This window comes from Physeter macrocephalus, chromosome 6 (assembly GCF_002837175.3).
Source record: "Physeter macrocephalus isolate SW-GA chromosome 6, ASM283717v5, whole genome shotgun sequence".
NCBI classification, from domain to species: Eukaryota; Metazoa; Chordata; class Mammalia; order Artiodactyla; family Physeteridae; genus Physeter; species Physeter macrocephalus.
The window spans coordinates 85489872-85510677 of NC_041219.1; the positions used below are offsets into that span (position 1 = coordinate 85489872).

Genomic DNA, 20806 nt, shown 5'->3' on the forward strand with positions numbered 1-20806 from the left:
AAAGCCTAACTTTTCTAACTAACCTTGTTAAGACTTTGGAATAATCCACTTGACTAGGTGAAGGGGAAGAATGTTTGTAAATTCACCTCTAATCGGACTTAGATCCCAATTATCTTAAGTCAGCAGGAAATCCATTGTGCTGTGATTTGGGGCTCAATATAAGGATCGACTCAGATAAAAGAATACTTGTACTCGCTTCCCTTTTCCTTACTTCATCACCAACTCCCCCGCCCGCTCGAGGTCACATGGACCAGCCCCGCTCTCCCCGCCCCGCTCCTCACGTAGGCGGGGTGTGGTCCAGCCCAGCCGGGTGGCGGGAAGTGTGGCGGCAGCTGCTGGCTCCGCGGGGATTCTGAGGACCGGCGGGGAGCGGGTGAGTGTCTGGGCGAGAGGGCTCTAAGCGGGCTGCGTCCCTTCGAAGCCGCGGGGGGCCTTCTGGGAGGCGCGGAGTTCCCTTTCCCGCCACCCGGTTTAAAGGCAGGGGGCGGGGCGCGCTCTTTAGGTGCGCACGCGTCCCCACCCCGCGTCCTGTGTGGGAGCCGCAGCGTTTCCAACTCTCGTGGGACGTCCCCTCATTTTCCCGACGCCATTCTGCACAGATAGGTCCTCGCGCAGCGGTGCGGCTGTGATAGGAAGGGGCTTGGAACCTTAAAGTAAGACAGAAGCTTCCTGGGCATTTGCACTTCGGAACTTTCCATACAGTTCAGACCCGAAAAAAATAGGTGTCCAGCTTGGTGGTCAGCAGGAGCTGGGATTCACTGGTCGCTTGACTTAAATCTTGAGTTTTTATAAAATGGATTTCTCATTCCCTTCCCTCCTTTCCCTCGGGTAGAAGGCTTAAGGAGGATACAGCCTCTGCTTGGGTTTGTTAGCCGTACCATCAGCTGTTAATTAAGGTCCTTCCCTTGAGTCTCTTCAATTCTTGGCCCTTCGTGCTGCCACTACATAATTACCGTTATAAAAAGTCAATCTGGTCATTTCAGATTAAATTTAAAACTCCTCTTTGGCCGCCCACGGTCAAGTTTATATCCTTAGGTGGGTGTCCATGGCCTTTGGCAGTCTGACTCTGTCTGACCCTCTCAGCTGACGTTCTAAAGCTCCCTATCATTTTTTTCTATCTCATGCACTTGACTCCCAAACCTATGGAAAGGGTGTGTCTGCATTGTGCTCTTTCATGCTTTGGTACCTGTGCTCCTGCTGTTCCCTCTACTTGAAGTTCTTGCCACTTCTCTGCCAGATGAACTCTTTCAGGAGCTCAGTTGTCCTGCTGAAAACCTCTATTTCCAGCCCTCCTGGGCCAAAGTAGTCACTTCTTCCTCTGTGTCCCTGAAGTATTTTACCTCCCTCTATTATCAGTGGCACTTACACAACTGAGTCAAAGGTTACTGAGCTCCTAACATGTACTGTGCTCTGTGCTCAGTACCAGGTGGACAGAGATGAATAGAAAGAGTTCCTGCCCTTAAGGAACTGGAAGGAAGAACACATGTAAATGAGTCCTCTGCAGTTACAGGGTGACAAAGAAGTCTGCCCTGGCTTCCTTACTCCTCTCGCTCAGAACTCTCTTGAGTAAATTTATCTACTTTCACAACTTGACACACCACCTTACATCCCGATGCCTCCAAATCTCCAGCCCCATCCTCTCCCCCTCAACTTCAGAACTTGTCTACTTCAGCTTAGAAAGCATGTGCTGAACACCTATGATACGTGCCGTGGCCCGGGTTCAAGCCCTGGTTGGGGAACTGACATCCCCCAAGCTGTGTGGCAGGGCCACCAAAAGAAGAAAAAGATGCAAGCCTGAGGAGCATCATCACTTAAGGAGGAGTGGGGGAGCAGCCAATATGAGGTCAAGGAAAGGTGTTTGTTTTCTTTTGTTTTGGGGGTTTTCCCACCCCCTAAGATGGAGGAGCTTTGAGCAACTCATAACATATGGGAATGGAGCCAGTATAAAGAGAAAATTGGAAACATGAGGAATAGGAAGAAGCAACTGAGGGACGAGAAGTAATTGATCATTCACAAATGGAGGGCTTAGAGTCATTTGAAATATGTATGTTTTTAGGCTTGGGTGGAGAGAATTGAGACAGTTCATTTCTGATGATCTCAGTTGTTCTGAGAGGAAGGGACCTGAGACACCAGCTGAGAGGTGTGGGAAGCAGTGGAGTAAAGGGGCTTGAGGGTAACGGTGAAAGTTAGAAACAGCTGTTCCTTGGGAAGGAGAAGAGGGAGAGGACCAGGAACACTAAGGGTTTGCTGGGCCAGGCTGAGGACCTGTTCAGGTTGGAGACCACATTTGTTGTGTATCATTTTGCAGGGTTGTTTGGTTTCCTCTAGCAAATCTGAGTCTAGATTTGAATCCAGGAGTCTAGAAAGCAAGTGGTTGCATTGATCGGAGGTTGGGATCTTTTGCAGAGTGAATGCAGTAAAAGGAAGAAAGATTGAGACCTTACAGAGAGTGATGTGTAGTGATACACAAGTAGGATATGTGCTTCTGCTTGTGAGACCCCAGTTTGATCATTTTGTTTTTCAGCTCAGAAATCTTCAGTTAAGTCCCAGGCTTATGTTCTAAATCCTTGAATTGATAGACAAAGACCAAGTTTTCCCATAAAGCCGGTTCCAACCCTCGTTTCCATCGCTTTCCTGTTAAGACTCCTTTATTCATAGTGGCTCCCTCTCTGGTTTTACTCTGGCAAATTCTCTGCTTAAGTTCCCCTCCTCCTCTCAGCTGCCTGAATTCTATGCAGCCTTCAAAGGCCCAGTTCTAATCACACTTTCTCTGACAAAACCTCGTTGGCCACTTTAACCTGAAAAGAGCCCTAGTTTTTCAGAATTTTCTTTTAAGTATCACTTAGAGCTAGTACTGACTTTCTTTTACATTGTTTCTTCTATATTAGGTGGGTTTTATTTCTGCAACTAAATTCCTTAAATTTCTTTAGCACTGCAGCCACTGCACCTGCACAGCACTATCTTTTGCCTAGGAGGATCTTTGTAAGCACTTAGTGACTGACTATAGAGTCCAATAGATGGAGAGGAAATTAATATTTTGAGAATTCTTTGTGCTCAACACTAAGTATAAGTGTTTGATATCAGAGCTTCTCAAACTTTTGTTGTGAACGACCAGTGTTTTTTTCCCCCCCGGGCTATTGCAGACCAGTACTTTTCTTTCTTTCTTTTTTTTCTAGCTTTATTGTGATATATCACTTGAAATATAAAGTACTTTTCTAAAATAGTAGAACTAGAATAGTATTATTAGAAAAATTAAATTACTAAAGAAATAACATGAAAAAAGACATACAGAATATAGGCATTTTTACTATTAGATTCAACAAACATCAACTGCATCAAATTGCTATAAGATGTTCTAAATGCTTATGCTTTGTTTTTGTCCATATCTTGATGCAGACTACTAACAGTTTGTGGACCAGCAATGGTCCGTTGGTCCACAAATGACACTGATTTCCATTATCTCATTTGAACCACCCCCTACTTATTTTTCTCGATAAGGAAACTGAGGTTTAGGTTAAGCCACATGCACAAGATCACCAACTTAGTACTGGACAGAACTGGAATTCAAATGCCAAGCATCATTCTGTTCATACTAGTGAATCTCAAAGCTGGTTATTAGAGCAGGGTTGGCTTGGGACAGAGTTTTTTGCTTGGTTTTATTTTGTTTTCAAGAAATGTGTTAATTTTCTATTTTGAATTGGAAGCGTATTTAATATTTTATCCTTTATTTTCCTTTGGTTCTTGCATTTTGAGGCCTGCATTTGAGATGATTATTGCTTCATCTCAACTGCTTAGTACTTAGTTGAGTGAGAAAAGTAACTAACATCCCTTTTAAATGTCCAGATCTGCTTTGTCTAAGGTGTTTGACAGAGTTCTCATCTGTCTATGATAAAATGTGAAAATACAACATAATGAGTTTTTTCATAAAATTAAATGTATTAAAGGACTGTACTTTATTCTGGGATTTTTGTCCTTCTTAGGTTTTTGTGGGGGTTTTTTGGTGTTTAAATACTGAAAACAATGTATAGTAATTGTGTGGGTGTTTTTTATAACAGCTGTATTGAGATATAATTCACATACCATAAAATTCACCCTTTTAAAATGTACAATTCACAGAGATGTGCAACTGTTACTGCTATCTAATGTTAGAACATTTTTATCACCCCCAAAAGAAACCACATAGGTCCCTACTAGCAGTCACTCCCCATTGCCTCCTCTCCCCAGTCCCTGGCAACCACTAATCTACTTTCTGTCTCTATGGATTTGCCTATTCTGGGTATTTCATATGAGTGGAATCTTACAATATGTGACCTTTTGTGTCTGGCTTCTTTTATGGAACGTAATGTTTTCAAATTTCATCTATATTGTAGCATGTATCAGTACTTCATTCCTTTTTATTGTCAAATAATATTCCATTGTGTAGATTACCACTTTTTGTTTATCCATTCATCAATTGATGGACATTGGGGTTTTCCACATTTTGGCTATTATAAATAATGCTGCTTTGAACATTGGTGTGCAGGTTTTTGTGTGGACGTACATTTCATTTCTCTCAGATATATATACCTAGGAGTGGAATTGCTAGGTCCTATGGTAACTCTGTTTAATGTTTTGAGGAACTGCCAAACCAACTTCCACAGCAGCTGCGCCATTTTACAGTCCTGCCAGCAATATACGAGGTTTGTGTGTCTGTATTTTTTTTAAATTGTCCTTAAGTTACAAAGTTTAGAGTCTGCCACCTTAGGTTAGTCTCCCTAAATTGAAAAAAAATTAAAGACCCATCCATGAAACCAGAAGTTTGGGAACAACTATATTACCGCAGTCAGTATTTTATTTTATTTTATTTTATTATTTTTTTTGTGGTATGCGGGCCTCCCTCTATCGCGGCCTCTCCCGTTGCGGAGCACAGGCTCCGGACGCGCAGGCCCAGCGGCCATGGCTCACGGTCCCAGCCGCTACGCGGCTTGTGGGATGCCTCCCAGACCGGGGCGCGAACCCAGTTCCCGTGCATTGGCAGGCGGACGCGCAACCACTGCGCCACCAGGGAAGCCCCCGCAGTCAGTATTTTAAAACAAAGCAAACAAAACAAAACAAAAAACTCAAAAAAACCCTATCTAGAAGGTCATCAATTAAAAAAATGATTAGAACTAACTGCTGATTGTTGAATAAAGTTGTAGACCACCTTTGCATCTTTTTTTTTTCCCCGCCTTTGCATCTTTATTTTCCTTCAGCATAATAGTCTTGTATATGTTAAAGCAGTTCCCAATTATAGGATCATTTGGTGAGCATTTCCTATATACTGTGCCTGTGCCCCTTCTCCCCAGCCCCTGGGGTTTCTGAATATTTGGACAGAGCCTAAGCAGGTATCCTAAGGTGGTTTTTAATTTATTTAGTTATTTATTTATTTTTGGCTGTGTTGGGTCTTCATTTCTGTGCGAGGGCTTTCTCGTTGTGGCGAGCGGGGGGCCACTCTTCATCACGGTGCGCGGGCCTCTCACTGTCACGGCCTCTCTTGTTGTGGAGCACAGGCTCCAGACGCGCAGGCTCAGGAGTTGTGGCTCACGGGCCCAGTTGCTCCGCGGCATGTGGGATCTTCCCAGACCAGGGCTCAAACCTGCGTCCCCTGCACTGGCAGGCGGATTCTTAACCACTGCACCACCAGGAAAACCCCCCTAAGGTGGTTTTAAAGTACAGCCTGGCTTGAGAATGACTGTTTAGGTAGTTGGGACATTGAGGGTATAATGTTAATGCTTTTACTTGCATGTTTTGTTAATTCTAAGATAAACATTTTTTCGGAAAAAAAAAAAAAAAGAATTTCTTTTTTCTCTTGGTTCTTTGTCAAGCCAGAATGGCTGGTTTTCCTGTTTTGCCTTTGTTCTGGGTCAAAGAGGTGGCATGGGGAGAATTATTTTCAAAGTAGAAAACTCAGGAAGGAGAATAAAGTACTCCGATTGGAATAAAGAGAAATTAAAAGCTTGTATATATCTGTTCTGTCCCGTTGTCCTGAAATAGCACTTGTGGCTTCTCCTTTTCCCTCTCTGTAGGAGGAAAGAATTTGGTGGTGGTAACTATAGTGAGCCCATGCTCACTATGACTGTAGTGAGCCCTGTGCTTAGTCATTAGCTGGGGGACTGCCCAGGAAGAGTAGAGCTGAGGTGGGTCCTGGAGGTGCTGTCAGCTAACTGCATTCTTTGCAGCTGAATGGAAAGTTCTTTCTTGAGAAATCTGAGCAGGCACTTCCATGGCTGCCACAGTATCCTTTCCCTTATTTCTCAGATAAGGAAGCTAAGACTGCCTTGATGAGGAATAAATGGGCGGGTAGGCAGTGAAGCCAGGACTCTGACCCCACCTTCTGACCGTTGTACTGTTCTTTCTATTACACCAAGTTGCATTTAACAGTTTCTACTGAATGTCTATCTTATGAAAGAAATTCAATGCATTCAGAAATGCATAAAACAACATTTAGTAGAGGAGAAAAGATGTATTCTAGGTTATTATAACGTAAAGAAGTAGTTCAGTGCCGGAGGAGGAAGTCTATTTAGAGTGATATGTGCGGTCAGATCCTGTCCTGCTGTAGGCTATCAGGGAGAGCTTCGTGGAGGAGTGGCATTTGAGCTGGATCTTGAAGGTCAGGTAGGCTTAGAACTTTTGGAGTTAAGGGAGGTGGACCTTCCAGAAGGAGGGAGCAAGGTTCAGAGAGCATGAAGCGGCTCTATGTCTTGGAATGTGTATGTTTATGTTCCTGGGTTGGGGGACTAGATAGCCAGAGGAGGCACCTAAGGCATGGATCTAAGAAGTGGCGGGTTGGATGGGTAAGTGTGAAGTAGGTATAAGACAATCAGATTATAAGTGGTCTAGGAAAGGAAGATGAGGCCACACAGACTAGGTGAGTAGCTTCTAGATAACTGCATGAAAAGAGAGTGAACTGTAAGTTTTCTGTCCCTGGCTGATTTTTTAATAGTATGTTTCCACCAGTGAGGGCTGGAACTCCTGTTTAGAGCTCTTTTATTCCAGTTCTAATGAATAGGCCCAAGACTGCCTGCTTGCCTCATGTAAACCCAGCTTGCCTGGGAGCTTTATAATAGTCATCTGACCCATTTCTTCCTCTACTTTGCTTGTTCCTCTCTGGTTCTGTCAGAACTTCAGGGGATTAGAACCTGAAGTCTTAGGTCTCTTACATAACCTCTTTCCTTCTCACATCTGCAAGGATGCTCCTTCCCTATCTCCTTTCCCCTCCAGCTTTTATTTAGGTAGCCAGGTAACAGCAGTTACCACCTCTGTTATTTTTGCCTTTCAGGTAAAACGATGTGTTGAAAGCAGAGGTTTGAGTACTCTGCTGGGGCCAGTTTTACAAATATTGAATATTAGAATTGGTCTGCTCTGTGTGTGTGTGTGTGTGTGTGTATGTGTGTATACACCAGTGGTCTGTCTGGAAAAGCTAGATGTTTGTTTGTTTGTTTTTTTTAAGCTAGATCTTTCTTGGAGGAAAGTCACAGATCTCACACTGCACCTGCCTCACTGGAGCCCAGGTCTTAGGGTCTGCAAGTCCCATGAGAAAGGGCAGCAAAGGCAGGTATCCCTTCAGTTTTCCTGGTCATTCTGTGTTTTACTGGCTCACTGTTGCTGGGCTGAGCAGTCAGAAAGGAGATTAGCACTGGGTAGGGGAAGGGAAAACAGCAGCCTAGAGAAGTAGCCCAGTTACATAAATGCATGGAGATAACATCAGGCATTAAACCTTGGTCCTTTGGACATGGCCCATTTCTTATTTCCTGTGGGGGAACAGGGGTGGAGTTGGGCTAGAGGTACGTATGGAACAGGGAAAGGTATTTTTAGAGGAAGCTGCTGCGTGCTGAGAGTGTGGCTGAATGTGACAAGGGGACGCATAGTGAATGGTGTGTGTGTGTGTGTGAGGTTCTGAAACATCCAGGATCTGTGCCTCCTTGATTATCTGATGAGGGTTTAGGGATCTTAATAAAAGGGGGTGTGCTTCAGAAAAGGAAGATGGTTCTTCTGTGGAGAGGGACAAGGAATTTAACTAGTTCCTATTTACTTCTTTTCCTCACCCATTCTGTTAGGTACTGGCTTCTGCTAAGATCACCAAAATTTAAGAGTAACTTGGGGGAGGAGAGTGAGGGAACTTTCTTTTTACATCCCCAGGACCTCAGAAGCCTCAGGGGTCCTGGGATATATCAGATCCTCAGTGGGATCACTGTACAGTCAGAGCTGGGTTTTCTCAGTTCTTGTGGTACAGAAGAGCTCTAACTGTGCGGGTGGAAGGTGGAGGGGGACCGGGTCCAGCAATTTTTAAATTTTTGGCCGTGCTGCGCAGCTTGTGGAATTAGTTCCCCGACCAGGGATTGAACCTGGGCCCTTAGCAGTGAAAGCGCTGAGTCCTAACCACTGGACCGCCAGGGAATTCCCCCAGCAATTTTAAGGCAAAGGTAAGCTCATTCTCCCACCTTTCTCACAAGGCTGCAGAGCTTTCTCAGGGTGAAATTCTCAGAGTTGATGCCCTTTGCTAACCAGCCTTTCTTTCTACTAGGTTATCTAGACTCAAACATACTGTTTCTACAGTTTCAGACCCGATTTAGAGGATGGGATGGCTTAATTCTTAGTCTCGGAGCCTCCTGGGTAGAAGTCTTAACTTAAAGCTTTCCCCGGGACTGGGAACAACACTTTCGGGGCTGACAAAAGTGAAGCATTTGAGGACCTTGATCAGAATACTCAGAGCATTAGGGCCCTGCCTGCTCCCCCCTCCCTTTTATGGGGAGGACCCTACATTTGTTTTGTTTTGGGTTTTTTTAAATAGATTTATTTATTTATTTGTTTATTTTTGCTTGCATTGGGTCTTTGTTGCTGCACGCGGGCTTTCTCTAGTTGTGGCGAACGGGAGCTACTCTTTGTTGCGGTGCGCAGGCTTCTCATTGCGGTGGCTTCTCTTGTTGAGGAGCACGGGCTCTAGAGCACAGGCTCAGTAGTTGTGGCACACAGGCTTAGTTGCTCCGCAGCATGTGGAATCTTTCCAGAATAGGGCACGAACCCATGTGCCCTAAATTGGCAGGCGGATTCTTAACCACTGTGCCACCAGGGAAGTCCCCCTACATTTGTTATCTTTCCTTGTCTCTACAGGCCTCATCACTTCTAGCTCCCTTGGCTCCACCTGCCTTTCTTCTCTAACGGCTGGTCCACTGATGTATGGACTTGTACATGATGAATTGTGAACTTCTAGCCACATGCAGTGCTCTTGGGTACTTGGAGGGAGACACTTACCACAAGGAGCCAGATTGCTTAGGTGAGTCGCTTTTTGAGGTAACAGGTTAAAAAAAAAAAAAAAACAGTTGCTTGAGTCTAGGTCTTTTGAATTTCTCAAGCCATGGGTATGAAAAGCACATGGGCCTGGGTAGAGTTTCTGCCAGGGTTCCATGTAAGTGTTTATTCTGTCCCTGAAGAGAGTGTGAAGGATTTGATCCGCTACTTGAGGCATGAGGATGAGACGCGAGATGTACGGCAGCAGCTGGGGGCAGCGCAAATCCTGCAGAGCGACCTCCTACCCATCCTTACCCAACACTGCGAGGACAAGCCTCTCTTTCATGCTGTTATCAGGTTGATTCCCCAGCTTTTTTTTTTTTTTAATTGAAGTATAGTTGATTTACAGTGCTATGTTAATTTCTGCTGTACAGCAAAGTGATTCAGTTATACATATATATACATTCTTTTTTATATTTTTTCCATTACGATTTATCACAGGATATTGAATATAGTTCCCTGTGCTATACAGCAGGACCTCGTTGTTGATCCCCCAGCTTTTTAACATATACTGTGTGCCAGCCTTTGGTATTTGTACCTGGTGAGGAAACTGAGCAGCTTCTCCCTCCTTCATGGTCTCCCCAGGCTGATGGTGAACTTGACACAACCAGCCTTGCTCTGTTTTGGCAGCGTGCCCAAGGAGCCCAGCTTCCGGCACCACTTTCTGCAGGTGCTAGCGTACTTGCAAGCCTACAAAGAGGTGAGGTTTTCCTCCAGAATCCCGGGGCAGAGTTTGGGGGCGGTGGGAAAGGAGAGGGCGGGGGCTACTTAAGGTCCATCCCCCTGTTTCATAGGCCTTTGCCAGTGAGAAGGCTTTTGGAGTCCTCAGTGAAACTTTGTATGAGCTGCTGCAGCTGGTGAGTCTCCCCCTCACAAGATCCCAGGGGACAGTTAGCGCCCTGCTCCTCCCCTGGGCAGAACCCCAGGTGGGGCGTCAGAACATGCGGGGTTTGGAGATACGGTCCTGGTCCTTGGGGGTACAAGTCCAATCCGCTGTCTCTGCTGCCTCGGGACTGCTCGAACTCTTCCTGCTCTTTCTTTTTAATCCTGATTCTTCTCTGTGCCTCTCTCGCCCCATCAGGGTAGATGCCTCCCGCCTTCCACAGGGGGTCTTGTCCTCTAACTCTCCTTCTTCTGACCAGGGCTGGGAGGAACGGCAGGAGGAAGACAGCTTGCTGATTGAGCGGATCTTGCTGCTGGTCAGAAATGTTCTCCATGTCCCAGCCGACCTTGATCAGGAGAAGGTGATCTTGGCTGGTCTGAGTTCTCGTGCTTGATGAGGTTGGGCTGCCCCTTTTTCGCTGTTCTGTCCTCTGACGAAACTCGGGGAGGGACCTTCGTCAAGGATACAGCAAAGTGATTCAGTTATACATATATATACATTCTTTTTTATATTTTTTCCATTACGATTTATCACAGGATATTGAATATAGTTCCCTGTGCTATACAGCAGGACCTCGTTGTTGATCCCCCAGCTTTTTAACATATACTGTGTGCCAGCCTTTGGTATTTGTACCTGGTGAGGAAACTGAGCAGCTTCTCCCTCCTTCATGGTCTCCCCAGGCTGATGGTGAACTTGACACAACCAGCCTTGCTCTGTTTTGGCAGCGTGCCCAAGGAGCCCAGCTTCCGGCACCACTTTCTGCAGGTGCTAGCGTACTTGCAAGCCTACAAAGAGGTGAGGTTTTCCTCCAGAATCCCGGGGCAGAGTTTGGGGGCGGTGGGAAAGGAGAGGGCGGGGGCTACTTAAGGTCCATCCCCCTGTTTCATAGGCCTTTGCCAGTGAGAAGGCTTTTGGAGTCCTCAGTGAAACTTTGTATGAGCTGCTGCAGCTGGTGAGTCTCCGCCTCACAAGATCCCAGGGGACAGTTAGCGCCCTGCTCCTCCCCTGGGCAGAACCCCAGGTGGGGCGTCAGAACATGCGGGGTTTGGAGATACGGTCCTGGTCCTTGGGGGTACAAGTCCAATCCGCTGTCTCTGCTGCCTCGGGACTGCTCGAACTCTTCCTGCTCTTTCTTTTTAATCCTGATTCTTCTCTGTGCCTCTCTCGCCCCATCAGGGTAGATGCCTCCCGCCTTCCACAGGGGGTCTTGTCCTCTAACTCTCCTTCTTCTGACCAGGGCTGGGAGGAACGGCAGGAGGAAGACAGCTTGCTGATTGAGCGGATCTTGCTGCTGGTCAGAAATGTTCTCCATGTCCCAGCCGACCTTGATCAGGAGAAGGTGATCTTGGCTGGTCTGAGTTCTCGTGCTTGATGAGGTTGGGCTGCCCCTTTTTCGCTGTTCTGTCCTCTGACGAAACTCGGGGAGGGACCTTCGTCAAGGAATGAGTTGGAAAACCTCAAGGCAGGGCAGTAGAACTGACTGATCTCCCCTCTTCCCCTCACCGCTCACTGCTCAGAGGATCGATGATGACGCCAGTGTCCACGACCGGCTTCTCTGGGCGATTCACCTCAGTGGCCTGGACGACCTGCTCCTCTTCCTGGCCAGCTCAACTGCAGAGCACCAGTGGAGCCTCCATGTGCTGGAGATCATCTCCCTTATTTTTCGTGACCAGGTGAGACACTCACCTGTTGCCTCAATCCCTTCCCTCATGTCCGTTTCTGCTGTGTGGCCAGAATTGCTCTTGTATCATGACTGAAATACCTGGGGAAGGCAGGTGCCAGGTTGAATAGCCATGTCTTAAGTACAGGGTCCCATCAACAGTCCTATTTTGTTCACTCTTTCTGTCACCACTAGGAGTGAACTCAGAAAAGGGAATGACTGTCCTTCTGACTCTTCCCTCCTTGTTCTAAATCTAGAACCCTGAGCAGCTGGCAGGAGTAGGGCAGGGACGCTTAGCTCAGGAGCGGAGGACAGCTGTGGCAGAACTGGAGGTGTTGCGCCAGCGAGAGATGGCAGAAAAGAAGACTCGAGCCCTGCAGCGAGGCAACAGGTGAGTGGTGGAGAGCCGCGCTACTCATGTTCCCATTCCTGTACTACGGAATGCTAGGGCTTGGGCCAAATGCTAAGGCAGTGGTGACAAGAGAGCACTTTGCAGTTACAGCATGCTCTGATGTGCTGCTGAAAGAGAATGGGGATGAAGCCTCCAGAGAATTGAGGAATCACCCTGGACTTTTTTTTCTCTGCAGGCATTCTCGATTTGGGGGCTCCTACATTGTCCAGGGCTTGAAATCCATCGGGGAGAGGGACCTCATCTTTCACAAAGGTCTCCACAATGTGAGTATGCTCCCATCAGGGGTGGGAACATCGTGGAGTGGGGGGCCTTTACCTCTCTGGAGGTAAAGCTTCTCTGTTCTTAGGCTTAGAAAGTTGGAGACCTAGGAGAAATAGAGCTTTTGGCATTGTCTTTACCTGCATCTTCACTTAGTACCAGAGGGAGAGCACCTTCTACAAGTTTCTTCTGAGAAAACTGTAGTACCAAGGATGTGTAAAGAGCTGCAGGGGAGGGAGGTGGTTAGGAGTAATTCTAATTCCCTCAACCTACATCCCCAGCTCCAAAACTACACTTCCGATTTGGGAAAGCAGCCCCGACGGGTTCCTAAACGTCGCCAGGCTGCCCGGGAGCTGTCCGTTCAGCGCCGCTCTGCCCTCAACGTGAGACTCTTTCTCAGAGACTTCTGCTCTGAGTTCCTGGAGAACTGTTACAACCGGCTCATGGGCTCGGTGAAGGTGAGAGCCTAGGAAAGATGGAGTAGAGAGGTGATTGGGGCAGCGGTGGGTAAGAAGGGCAAGCTGGGAAGGAACCCACGGAAAGCTGACCATGGAGAGTGGACTAGTAGGTGAAATGGATGTAGGGTGCCCTGAGACATGGCGATGAAGTCAAGAGGGAGTGGGTTATTGATACGACAAAAAAAGCTCTAGAGATTGCCGCAGAGGAAGGGGAAGGGAATGTGGGGAGAATGAGAGAGGGATGGAAATTTGGATCCTAGAATATTGTTACAGTGGTATCCAGGGTCCACCTGGTCATCATAGGACAGGAGGAAGTTGGAAGCCCTGACGTCATGAAGTGGTCTGTTTTTCCTTGACATCAGGACCACCTGCTTCGGGAGAAGGCTCAGCAGCATGATGAGACCTACTACATGTGGGCTTTGGCTTTCTTCATGGCCTTCAACCGAGCTGCCTCCTTCCGGCCAGGCCTGGTTTCTGAGACCCTCACTGTCCGCACCTTCCACTTCATTGAGCAGAACCTCACCAACTACTATGAGATGATGCTGACCGACCGCAAGGAAGCCACCTCCTGGGCACGCCGGTGAGCGGGAGGAGAATTGGGGTCAGAGTGGGCATCTTGGCCAGGCTGGGAATCTGAATGCCTGAATTCTGGGTGGTACTTTCTGTCCTGTTTCAGGCTTCAGGTGGTCAGCTGGGGAGCAAGGACTGGCTGGGTCATTCAGTTTTTGATGGAACTGTTTTGGCGGGTGAGGGTGCAAAGGGTGATACTGTTTCCATGAACCAAGGTCCTAAGCTGTCCTCCATTTTACCTCTTTCCCTCTCACAGGATGCACCTGGCTCTGAAGGCCTATCAGGAACTGCTGGCCACAGTGAATGAGATGAATGTGTCCCCAGACGAGGCTGTAAGGGAGAGCAGCCGCATCATCCAGAGTGAGGCCTGGCTTGGTCTCTGATCCCGCCTTCCCTGCCCCTTGATCCGAATCTCACTCTTCCCAGACCCAGCTTCACCCGTCTCTCCTTTGCCCAAGCTTTCCAGATCAGTCCTTCCATTCCTTTCTCTTCCCTGTTTCTAGACAACATTTTCTATGTGATGGAGTACCGAGAGCTCTTCCTGGCACTCTTTCGAAAGTTCGATGAGAGATGCCAGCCCCGCTCTTTCCTTCGTGACCTGGTGGAAACCACCCACCTCTTCCTCAAGATGTTGGAGCGGTTCTGCCGGAGCCGTGGGAACCTGATGGTGCAGGTACTGGGCAGCCCAGGGTGTGGAAAGAGCTGGGGGGAAAGGGTGGAGGACAGAAAGGACAGGGGGCTCTTTCTCCTCACATTTTCTGTAGCTTAAGCTGGTCTGTTAGAACTACTCTGAACTAAGGGCAAGAGTTTCGTTGGTGTTGCCGATGTAGTTCTGCCTTGTGAGTTTCCTCTCATTAGGTTGATCCCTGATCTACCATAAGTATCTTAATTCATTCAGGAAACATTAATTAAACACCTGCTCTGTGCTAAGCACATGGACTCTGGGGGTTCATAATTTTATTTTATTTATTTATTTTTAAGATTTTTTTTTTTTGATGTGGACCATTTTTAAAGTCTTTATTGAATTCGTTACAATATTGCTTCATAATTTTATTTTATTTATTTATTTTTAAGATTTTTTTTTTTTTGATGTGGACCATTTTTAAAGTCTTTATTGAATTCGTTACAATATTGCTTCTGTTTTATGTCTGTTGGGTTTTTTGGTTTTTTTTTTTTTTGCCACGTGGCATGTGGGATCTTAGCTCCCCGACTCGGGATCGAACCCACACCCCCTGCATTGGAAGACGAAGTCTCAACCAGTGGACTGCCAGGGAAGTCTCAGGGGGTTGATAATTTTAGAATTTAGTAATTATGCTGTGCTATTTCCTGGTTATACTTCAGAAGCACTGTAATGAGATAGAAAGGGCCTTACATTAAAAGTCAGAGGTCTGGGGACTTCCCTGGCGGTCCAGTGGTTAAGCCTCCAAACTTTCACTGCAGGGGTCCAGGTTTGATCCCTAGTCAGGGAACTAAGATCTCACATGCCGCATGGTGCGGCCAAAAAAAAAAAAAAAAAAAAGTCAGAGGTCTGGGATCTCATCCTGTATTAGTTACTGTTAGAATAACTTAAGCTGCTTGTGTGAGTCCTGATCTTTAAAAGTTGGTTGTAACATCTACCCATGAGCCTGAAATGAAATAATAAATGAAAAGTCTGGGACAAGAAGAAAACCTCAAGGAATTTCTATCCTGGAGACACAAGGACTCTGCTTTGTAAAAATTTTCCTATAATTCTATTTGCTATAGGTTAAAACTCGGTCAGAACTGGACTTGAAAGGGGCTGTAGTACCAATGAGACTTTTCTTAAAGGTCTATTTACACTCGGAGCTCTGTTGTAGTAGCAGTACTAATAGGTGCTATCACGATATATCGAGCATTTACTATGTCTCAGACGTTGTGCTAAGGTTTCCCTATAATCCTTGCAATAGCACTAGGACACGTGTGCAGAGTGGTTAAGCAACTTGTCCAAGGTCTTGCTGGTATATGGCTAGCGTCAATACTTAAATCCTGGTCTGCTGGAATCCAAACTCATGCTCCTGACCTTTAGTGTGTTTATAAGTTCCTTGAATAAAGCACAAACCTCATTAAGGGGCTCACAGGCCCTCCTGTTTGCCCACAGCGAAGACTGGTTCACAGCCATGCCTTAGGGGAGCGGGGTTGGGGTATTGACTCTCATTCTCCTGCTTTTCAGGAGAAAAAATTGTAGTTTACATCTGCAGAGTGCTTTGCATTTTATAAAGCCTTTTCATATAGAATTTTTTATCCTCAGAGCAAATTTGCTCATTCTCTAGGCTTCTGTTTAAGGTATCACTGCCACAAGAAATGAGTCACATGCTGTTCCTGGGTTTTGCTATGGCGTTTTATGCTCAGCCATGTTCTAGGTCTTATCCAGGCTATAGTGTCATTTACCTGTCTACTTACCTGTCTCCCCCACTAGGCCACAAGTGCCTCAAGGGCGAGGAAATGTGCTCTTCACTGCTGCTTCCCCATTGCCATTGAGTAGCACATAGTGGTCACTCTGTGAATGTCTAATTAATTCAGACATCTAATTAATTAGTTAATAGAGGACATTGATGGGGGAAAGGCCTCCCTAGCTCTCGTGCCATCCTAACACAGTTCCTTCTTTGTAGAACAAACGGAAGAAGAGAAAGAAGAAAAAGAAGGTCCTAGATCAGTCCGTAGCTTCTGGTAATGTCCCCTACAGCCCAGAGGAACTGGAGTCTGTGTGGCCCTCCCTGGCCGAGCAGCTACAGTGCTGTGCCCAGGTAAGTAATTGCAGAAACTCTCTCTTTCTTTTTTTTTTTTTTTTTTTTTTAAATACATTTATTTATTTATTTTTGGCTGCGTTAGGTCTCCATGGCTGTGCGCAGGCTTTATCTAGTTGCAGCAAGTGGGGGCTACTCTTCGTTGTGGTGCGCAGGTTTCTCATTGCGGTGGCTTCTCTTATTGCAGAGCACAGGCTCTAGATGCATGGGCTTCAGCAGTTGTGGTGCGTGGGCTCAGTAGTTGTGGCTGGCTCGTGGGCTCTAGAGCGCAGGCTCAGTAGTTGTGGTGTACGGGGTTAGTTGCTCCGTGGCATGTGGGATCTTCCTGGACCAGGGCTTGAAGCCGTGTCCCCTGCATTGGCAGGTGGATTCTTAACCACTGTGCCACCAGGGAAGTCCTACTCTCTGTTTCCTGAGTGTAGTGCTCTGGGTAGGCTCTCTGGGTCTCCTCCCCGCAACCAACTGTTACCAGAGCTTTAATAATCCCTCTCTAGGATCCTGAGCTCAGTTTGGACTCCATGGTTCCCTTTGATGCGGCCTCAGAGGTGCCCGTGGAAGAACAGCGGGCAGAAGCCATGGTGCGGATCCAAGACTGTCTCCTGGCTGGCCAGGCCCCACAGGCCCTGACCCTTCTTAGGTCTGCCCGGTAAGAGCCCCGCCTACCCGTCCTCCCACATCCAGCCCCTGGGCTTTTGGGGGCAGGGAGTGGCTTTCACTGTGGCACGGGGTTCTCAGTCTTCAAGAGAGAAGTCCCCTCAGAAGCTCTGGGGCTCTGTATAGGGTACTGAGTCCTGGGGAGTTTGGGTTGGTTTATTGGGAGGTTTATTATTTGTTTTTGTTTCATTTTTGAGAAATATTAGCACAGTTAGTTGGGGAAAAAAAAATAAAGTTAATTCTATGAGCCAAAGATAGCCATCATTAACATTTTGATGAGTTATCTTCCAGAGTTTTTCCCTCTGTGTTATATATAGACATCATATACACCTTCTTTTACAAGATCGAAATATTGCAATACTGATTTATAGTATTTTTTTCATTTCTCAATATATTGTGAGCATCATTTTTTTTTTTTCAAATATTTATTTATTCTGGCTGCACCGGGTCTTAGGTGAGGCACGTGGGATCTTTGCTATGGCATGCGGGATCTTTTAGTTGCAGCATGCAGACTCTTAGTTGCGGCATGTGAACTCTTTGTTGCAGCAGGCATGCGGGATCTGGTTCCCCAACTAGGTATTGAACCCAGGCCCCCTGCATTGGGAGCACGGAGCCTTAGCCACTGGACCACCAGGGAAGTCCCGTGAGCATCATTTCTCATCAGATATATTTCTGCAATTATTAATGGCTTTAAAACACCATTGTGGGGCTTCCCTGGTGGTGCAGTGGTTGAGAGTCCGCCTGCCGATGCAGGGGACGCAGGTTTGTGCCCCGGTCTGGGAAGATCCCACATGCCGCAGAGCGGCTGGGCCCGTGAGCCATGGCCGCTGAGCCTGCGCCTCTGGAGCCTGTGCTCCGCAACGGGAGAGGCCACAACAGTGAGAGGCCCGCGTACCGCAAAAAAAAAAAAAACACCATTGTGAAAGCAGCGAAAAATAAATAGATAAATAAATAAATAAATTTATAAAAACAAAAAACACCATTGTGTGAATATGTACATTTGTTCAACATTTGTTCAAATGTCATGCATTTAGATTATTTGCCTTTTCTTCCTATATGATTTTCTTTGCAGTGTGGCTTATGAGGGAAAATTTCCCTAGGGTCTTTGTTTCATCTTTGAAATAACAGTCTGCATTCTCTTTCCAGCTGGAAAATAAAATAAGTCTAAATTCCTTCTCCCACTTCAAATTATAACTGAGATATTCCCTCTAGTGAAAGCCTTTTTTTCTCTCTGTGCTCCAGGGAGGTGTGGCCAGAAGGAGATGTGTTTGGCTCTCAAGACATTTCCCCAGAGGAGGAGATTCAGCTGCTGAAGCAAATCGTCTGGGCCCCGCTTCCCCGTGAGTCTCCCATTTCCTTCTCATCTCTCTCTTTCCAGCTCTTCTCTAGCGCCAGCGTCACAGACACCCAGTAATCCTCCGTCTTTCTATAGGGCAGCAGGGGCCAGAGGAACAAGGGGCGGAGGAAGAAGATGAAGAAGAGGTGGAGGAGGAAGAGTTGCACGTGGTCGAGGTGTTGGAGAAAGAATTTAACTTTCTGGACTACCTGAAACGGTGCGGGCCAGGAGGATGGAATTGGTTCAGGGTGGAGACCGTGGGGCTGTGAGGACGACCACACGTCCTCACGCTGACATCCTCTCGCTCCCTGTCTTGGTGCAGCTTTGCGAACTCAACTGTCATCCAAGCCTACGTGCTGCTGCTGCGGGGCTACAAGCAAAATAGCGCCCACACCAACCACTGTGTCGTCAAGATGCTGCACCGGCTGGCCTATGATCTCAAAATGGAAGCCCTGCTTTTCCAGCTTTCCCTCTTCTGCCTCTTCAATCGTCTGCTTAGCGACCCTGCTGCTGGGGCCTATAAAGTAAGGAGATACCAAAGAATGGGGTTCTAGAGGTGTAGGGGAGTCCTGAGGTAAAAGGATAGGGGATAAAGTGCCCTGAGCCATGTCAAGGCTGAGCGATGAGAGAACGGTGAGGAAGTAGACAGGCATGTTGAGGGAGCTGCAAGGGGAAGGATAGAAGAGGCTGAGCGAGGAGGGGGCAGCTGGGAACAGGAGTAGAAAAAATACCTAAAGGCCCATGTTTATGTACATTTAGGCCACAGGCCTCACAGCAGTCTCCCTCTCTCACAGGAGCTAGTGACTTTTGCCAGATACATCCTGGGCAAGTTCTTTGCACTGGCCGTGGTCAACCAAAAAGCCTTTGTGGAGCTGCTGTTCTGGAAGAACACAGCTGTGGTTCGAGAGATGACTGAGGGCTATGGCTCCCTGGATGGCGGGTGAGCTTGAGGATGGGGAAGGCTTGGCGGTGGGGAAGGGGGTGACACAGTCACAGAGTGTCAGAGCTGGAAGAGCTTGTAGATCAGTTGGTGTAACCTTTCTTTCCCTTTCGTAGGTGAGAAAACAAGCCCCGAAGGTGAAATGCTTTACCTGAGGTCACCTGAGAGAGGAATTGGGATTGAGCCTAAGTCTCCTGTCTACTCTGGTTTTCTTCTTCACCAGCGTTCGGGGGGGCAGTCAGAGTGGGGTGGCCCCCCAGAGGGAGTCTATATGTGCCTTATCCCAAGATGTGCTGGGAAAAGCCATAAGGATGCATAGAAATATTTGTCCTCTTTCCCTGAGTATCTCAGCTCCTCTCCTTTCACTCTTCTCTCTCTTTCCCATAATACTCTCAGCCCCTGCAGTGTCAGGTTCCATGGGCCCAACCTGGAAAATCTTAGTTTGACTTTTGGGTTCTTAAGTGGAAGGAGGGTAAGAGGAAGGAAGCACACCTTAGGCCTCTGCTAGCTGGCTCCTTTGCGGTACCTGCGTTGCCCTTATTCCTTTTAGAAGAGAAGACCTTTGGTCTCCTCTTTTTGAGCCAACAATCTACATGCTCCCCTTCTCCTTTCCCCATTTAGATCTTCTAGTCACAGACCCCCTGTGTGGAGCCCAGAGGAGGAGGCCCAGCTTCAGGAACTGTACCTTGCCCATAAGGATGTGGAAGGTATGAGGCCTTGAGGTCTGAAGAGCATGAGGGGGGCAGTCTGAGCTCCGGGACCCCTCTTCACTGCCTCACTCCTCCACCTCAGGTCAGAATGTGGTGGACACCATCTTGGCACACCTGAAAACTGCTCCTCGGACACGCAAGCAGGTCATCCACCGTCTGGTACAGCTGGGACTGGCTGACAGCGTCAAGGACTTCCAGAGGTAGAGGCACATGCTCTGGAGGGAACTGAGATGGGGAATCCACTCTTCACTCCTTGAGCTCCCCCTTCCACTGACACCCTCCTGAACAGGAAAGGAACCCAGATTGTACTGTGGACGGAAGATCAGGAGCTGGAGCTACAGCGGCTTTTTGAGGAGTTCCAGGACTCTGATGGTAAGTGATTTGGAAGCTCAGGGAACCTCTGAAATGAGAGTCAAGCTCTCAGTTTCTTTTCCTGCTGCTTCCTGTTCCCAAGGAAGGCTTATCCTCTCCTTCCTGTCCACTTGCTCTGTTTGTGGTGTCGTTTTTGTTTGTTTGTTTTTAAATATATATATTTTTTCTTTTTTATTATGTAAGTTACAGGTATACAATATAGCGATTCACTATAGTCACCAATTTTTAAAGGTTATACTCCATTTATCATTGTTATAAAATATTGGCTGTATTCCCCATATTGTACAGTGTATCCTTGTAGCTTATTTTATACCTAATAGTTTGCACCTCTTAATCCCCTACCCTTATCTTGCCCCTCCCCCTTCCCTCTCCCCACTGGTAACCACTAGTTTGTTCTCTGTATCTGTGAGTCTGCTTTTTTGTTATATTCATTCATTTGTTTTATTTTTTACATTCCACTTATAAGTGATATATTTCTCTTTCTC

At 47.0% G+C, this 20806-nt stretch overlaps 2 protein-coding genes across 3 annotated transcripts; both read left to right on the forward strand.

Annotated features, from left to right (window-relative positions):
• The first annotated feature begins 581 nt into the window (after positions 1-581).
• LOC129392207 (protein timeless homolog) lies at positions 582-10583 on the forward strand. The gene is made up of 6 exons (XM_055085722.1): positions 582-653; positions 9130-9292; positions 9450-9603; positions 9892-10006; positions 10101-10163; positions 10449-10583. The coding sequence occupies exons 2-6, from the start codon at positions 9196-9198 to the stop codon at positions 10581-10583; spliced, it is 564 nt and encodes a 187-aa protein (XP_054941697.1). The 5' UTR covers positions 582-653; positions 9130-9195.
• Positions 10584-10872: 289 nt separating this feature from the next.
• On the forward strand, positions 10873-20344 carry LOC102983447 (timeless circadian regulator). 2 transcript variants are annotated; one of them, XM_028491244.2, is made up of 19 exons: positions 10873-10984; positions 11079-11141; positions 11427-11528; positions 11707-11862; positions 12107-12240; positions 12437-12524; positions 12801-12977; positions 13340-13557; positions 13804-13907; positions 14051-14220; positions 16175-16309; positions 16804-16955; positions 18206-18303; positions 18396-18516; positions 18622-18823; positions 19094-19239; positions 19861-19946; positions 20032-20149; positions 20239-20344. In XM_028491244.2, exons 1-19 carry the CDS (start codon positions 10874-10876, stop codon positions 20327-20329), a joined length of 2472 nt encoding a protein of 823 aa, XP_028347045.1. In that variant the 5' UTR covers position 10873; the 3' UTR covers positions 20330-20344. The 2 variants fall into 2 exon arrangements, with proteins under 2 accessions (XP_028347045.1, XP_054941566.1); XM_055085591.1 differs by lacking the exons at positions 19861-19946; positions 20032-20149; positions 20239-20344 and adding an exon at positions 19356-19854.
• Positions 20345-20806: the final 462 nt, after the last annotated feature.

What these genes read in the sequence shown, in the direction of transcription:
- LOC102983447 (XM_028491244.2), top strand. Translation starts at nt 10,874, where the DNA reads ATGGTGAACTTGACACAACCAGCCTTGCTCTGTTTTGGCAGCGTGCCC. An exon ending in ACTTGCAAGCCTACAAAGAG is followed by an intron (nt 10,985 to 11,078) that starts GTGAGGTTTTCC and finishes CCTGTTTCATAG; the next exon opens with GCCTTTGCCAGTGAGAAGGC. An exon ending in CGTCTGGGCCCCGCTTCCCC is followed by an intron (nt 18,304 to 18,395) that starts GTGAGTCTCCCA and finishes GTCTTTCTATAG; the next exon opens with GGCAGCAGGGGCCAGAGGAA.
- LOC129392207 (XM_055085722.1), top strand. Translation starts at nt 9,196, where the DNA reads ATGGACTTGTACATGATGAATTGTGAACTTCTAGCCACATGCAGTGCT. An exon ending in CAAGGAGCCAGATTGCTTAG is followed by an intron (nt 9,293 to 9,449) that starts GTGAGTCGCTTT and finishes CTGTCCCTGAAG; the next exon opens with AGAGTGTGAAGGATTTGATC. An exon ending in ACTTGCAAGCCTACAAAGAG is followed by an intron (nt 10,007 to 10,100) that starts GTGAGGTTTTCC and finishes CCTGTTTCATAG; the next exon opens with GCCTTTGCCAGTGAGAAGGC.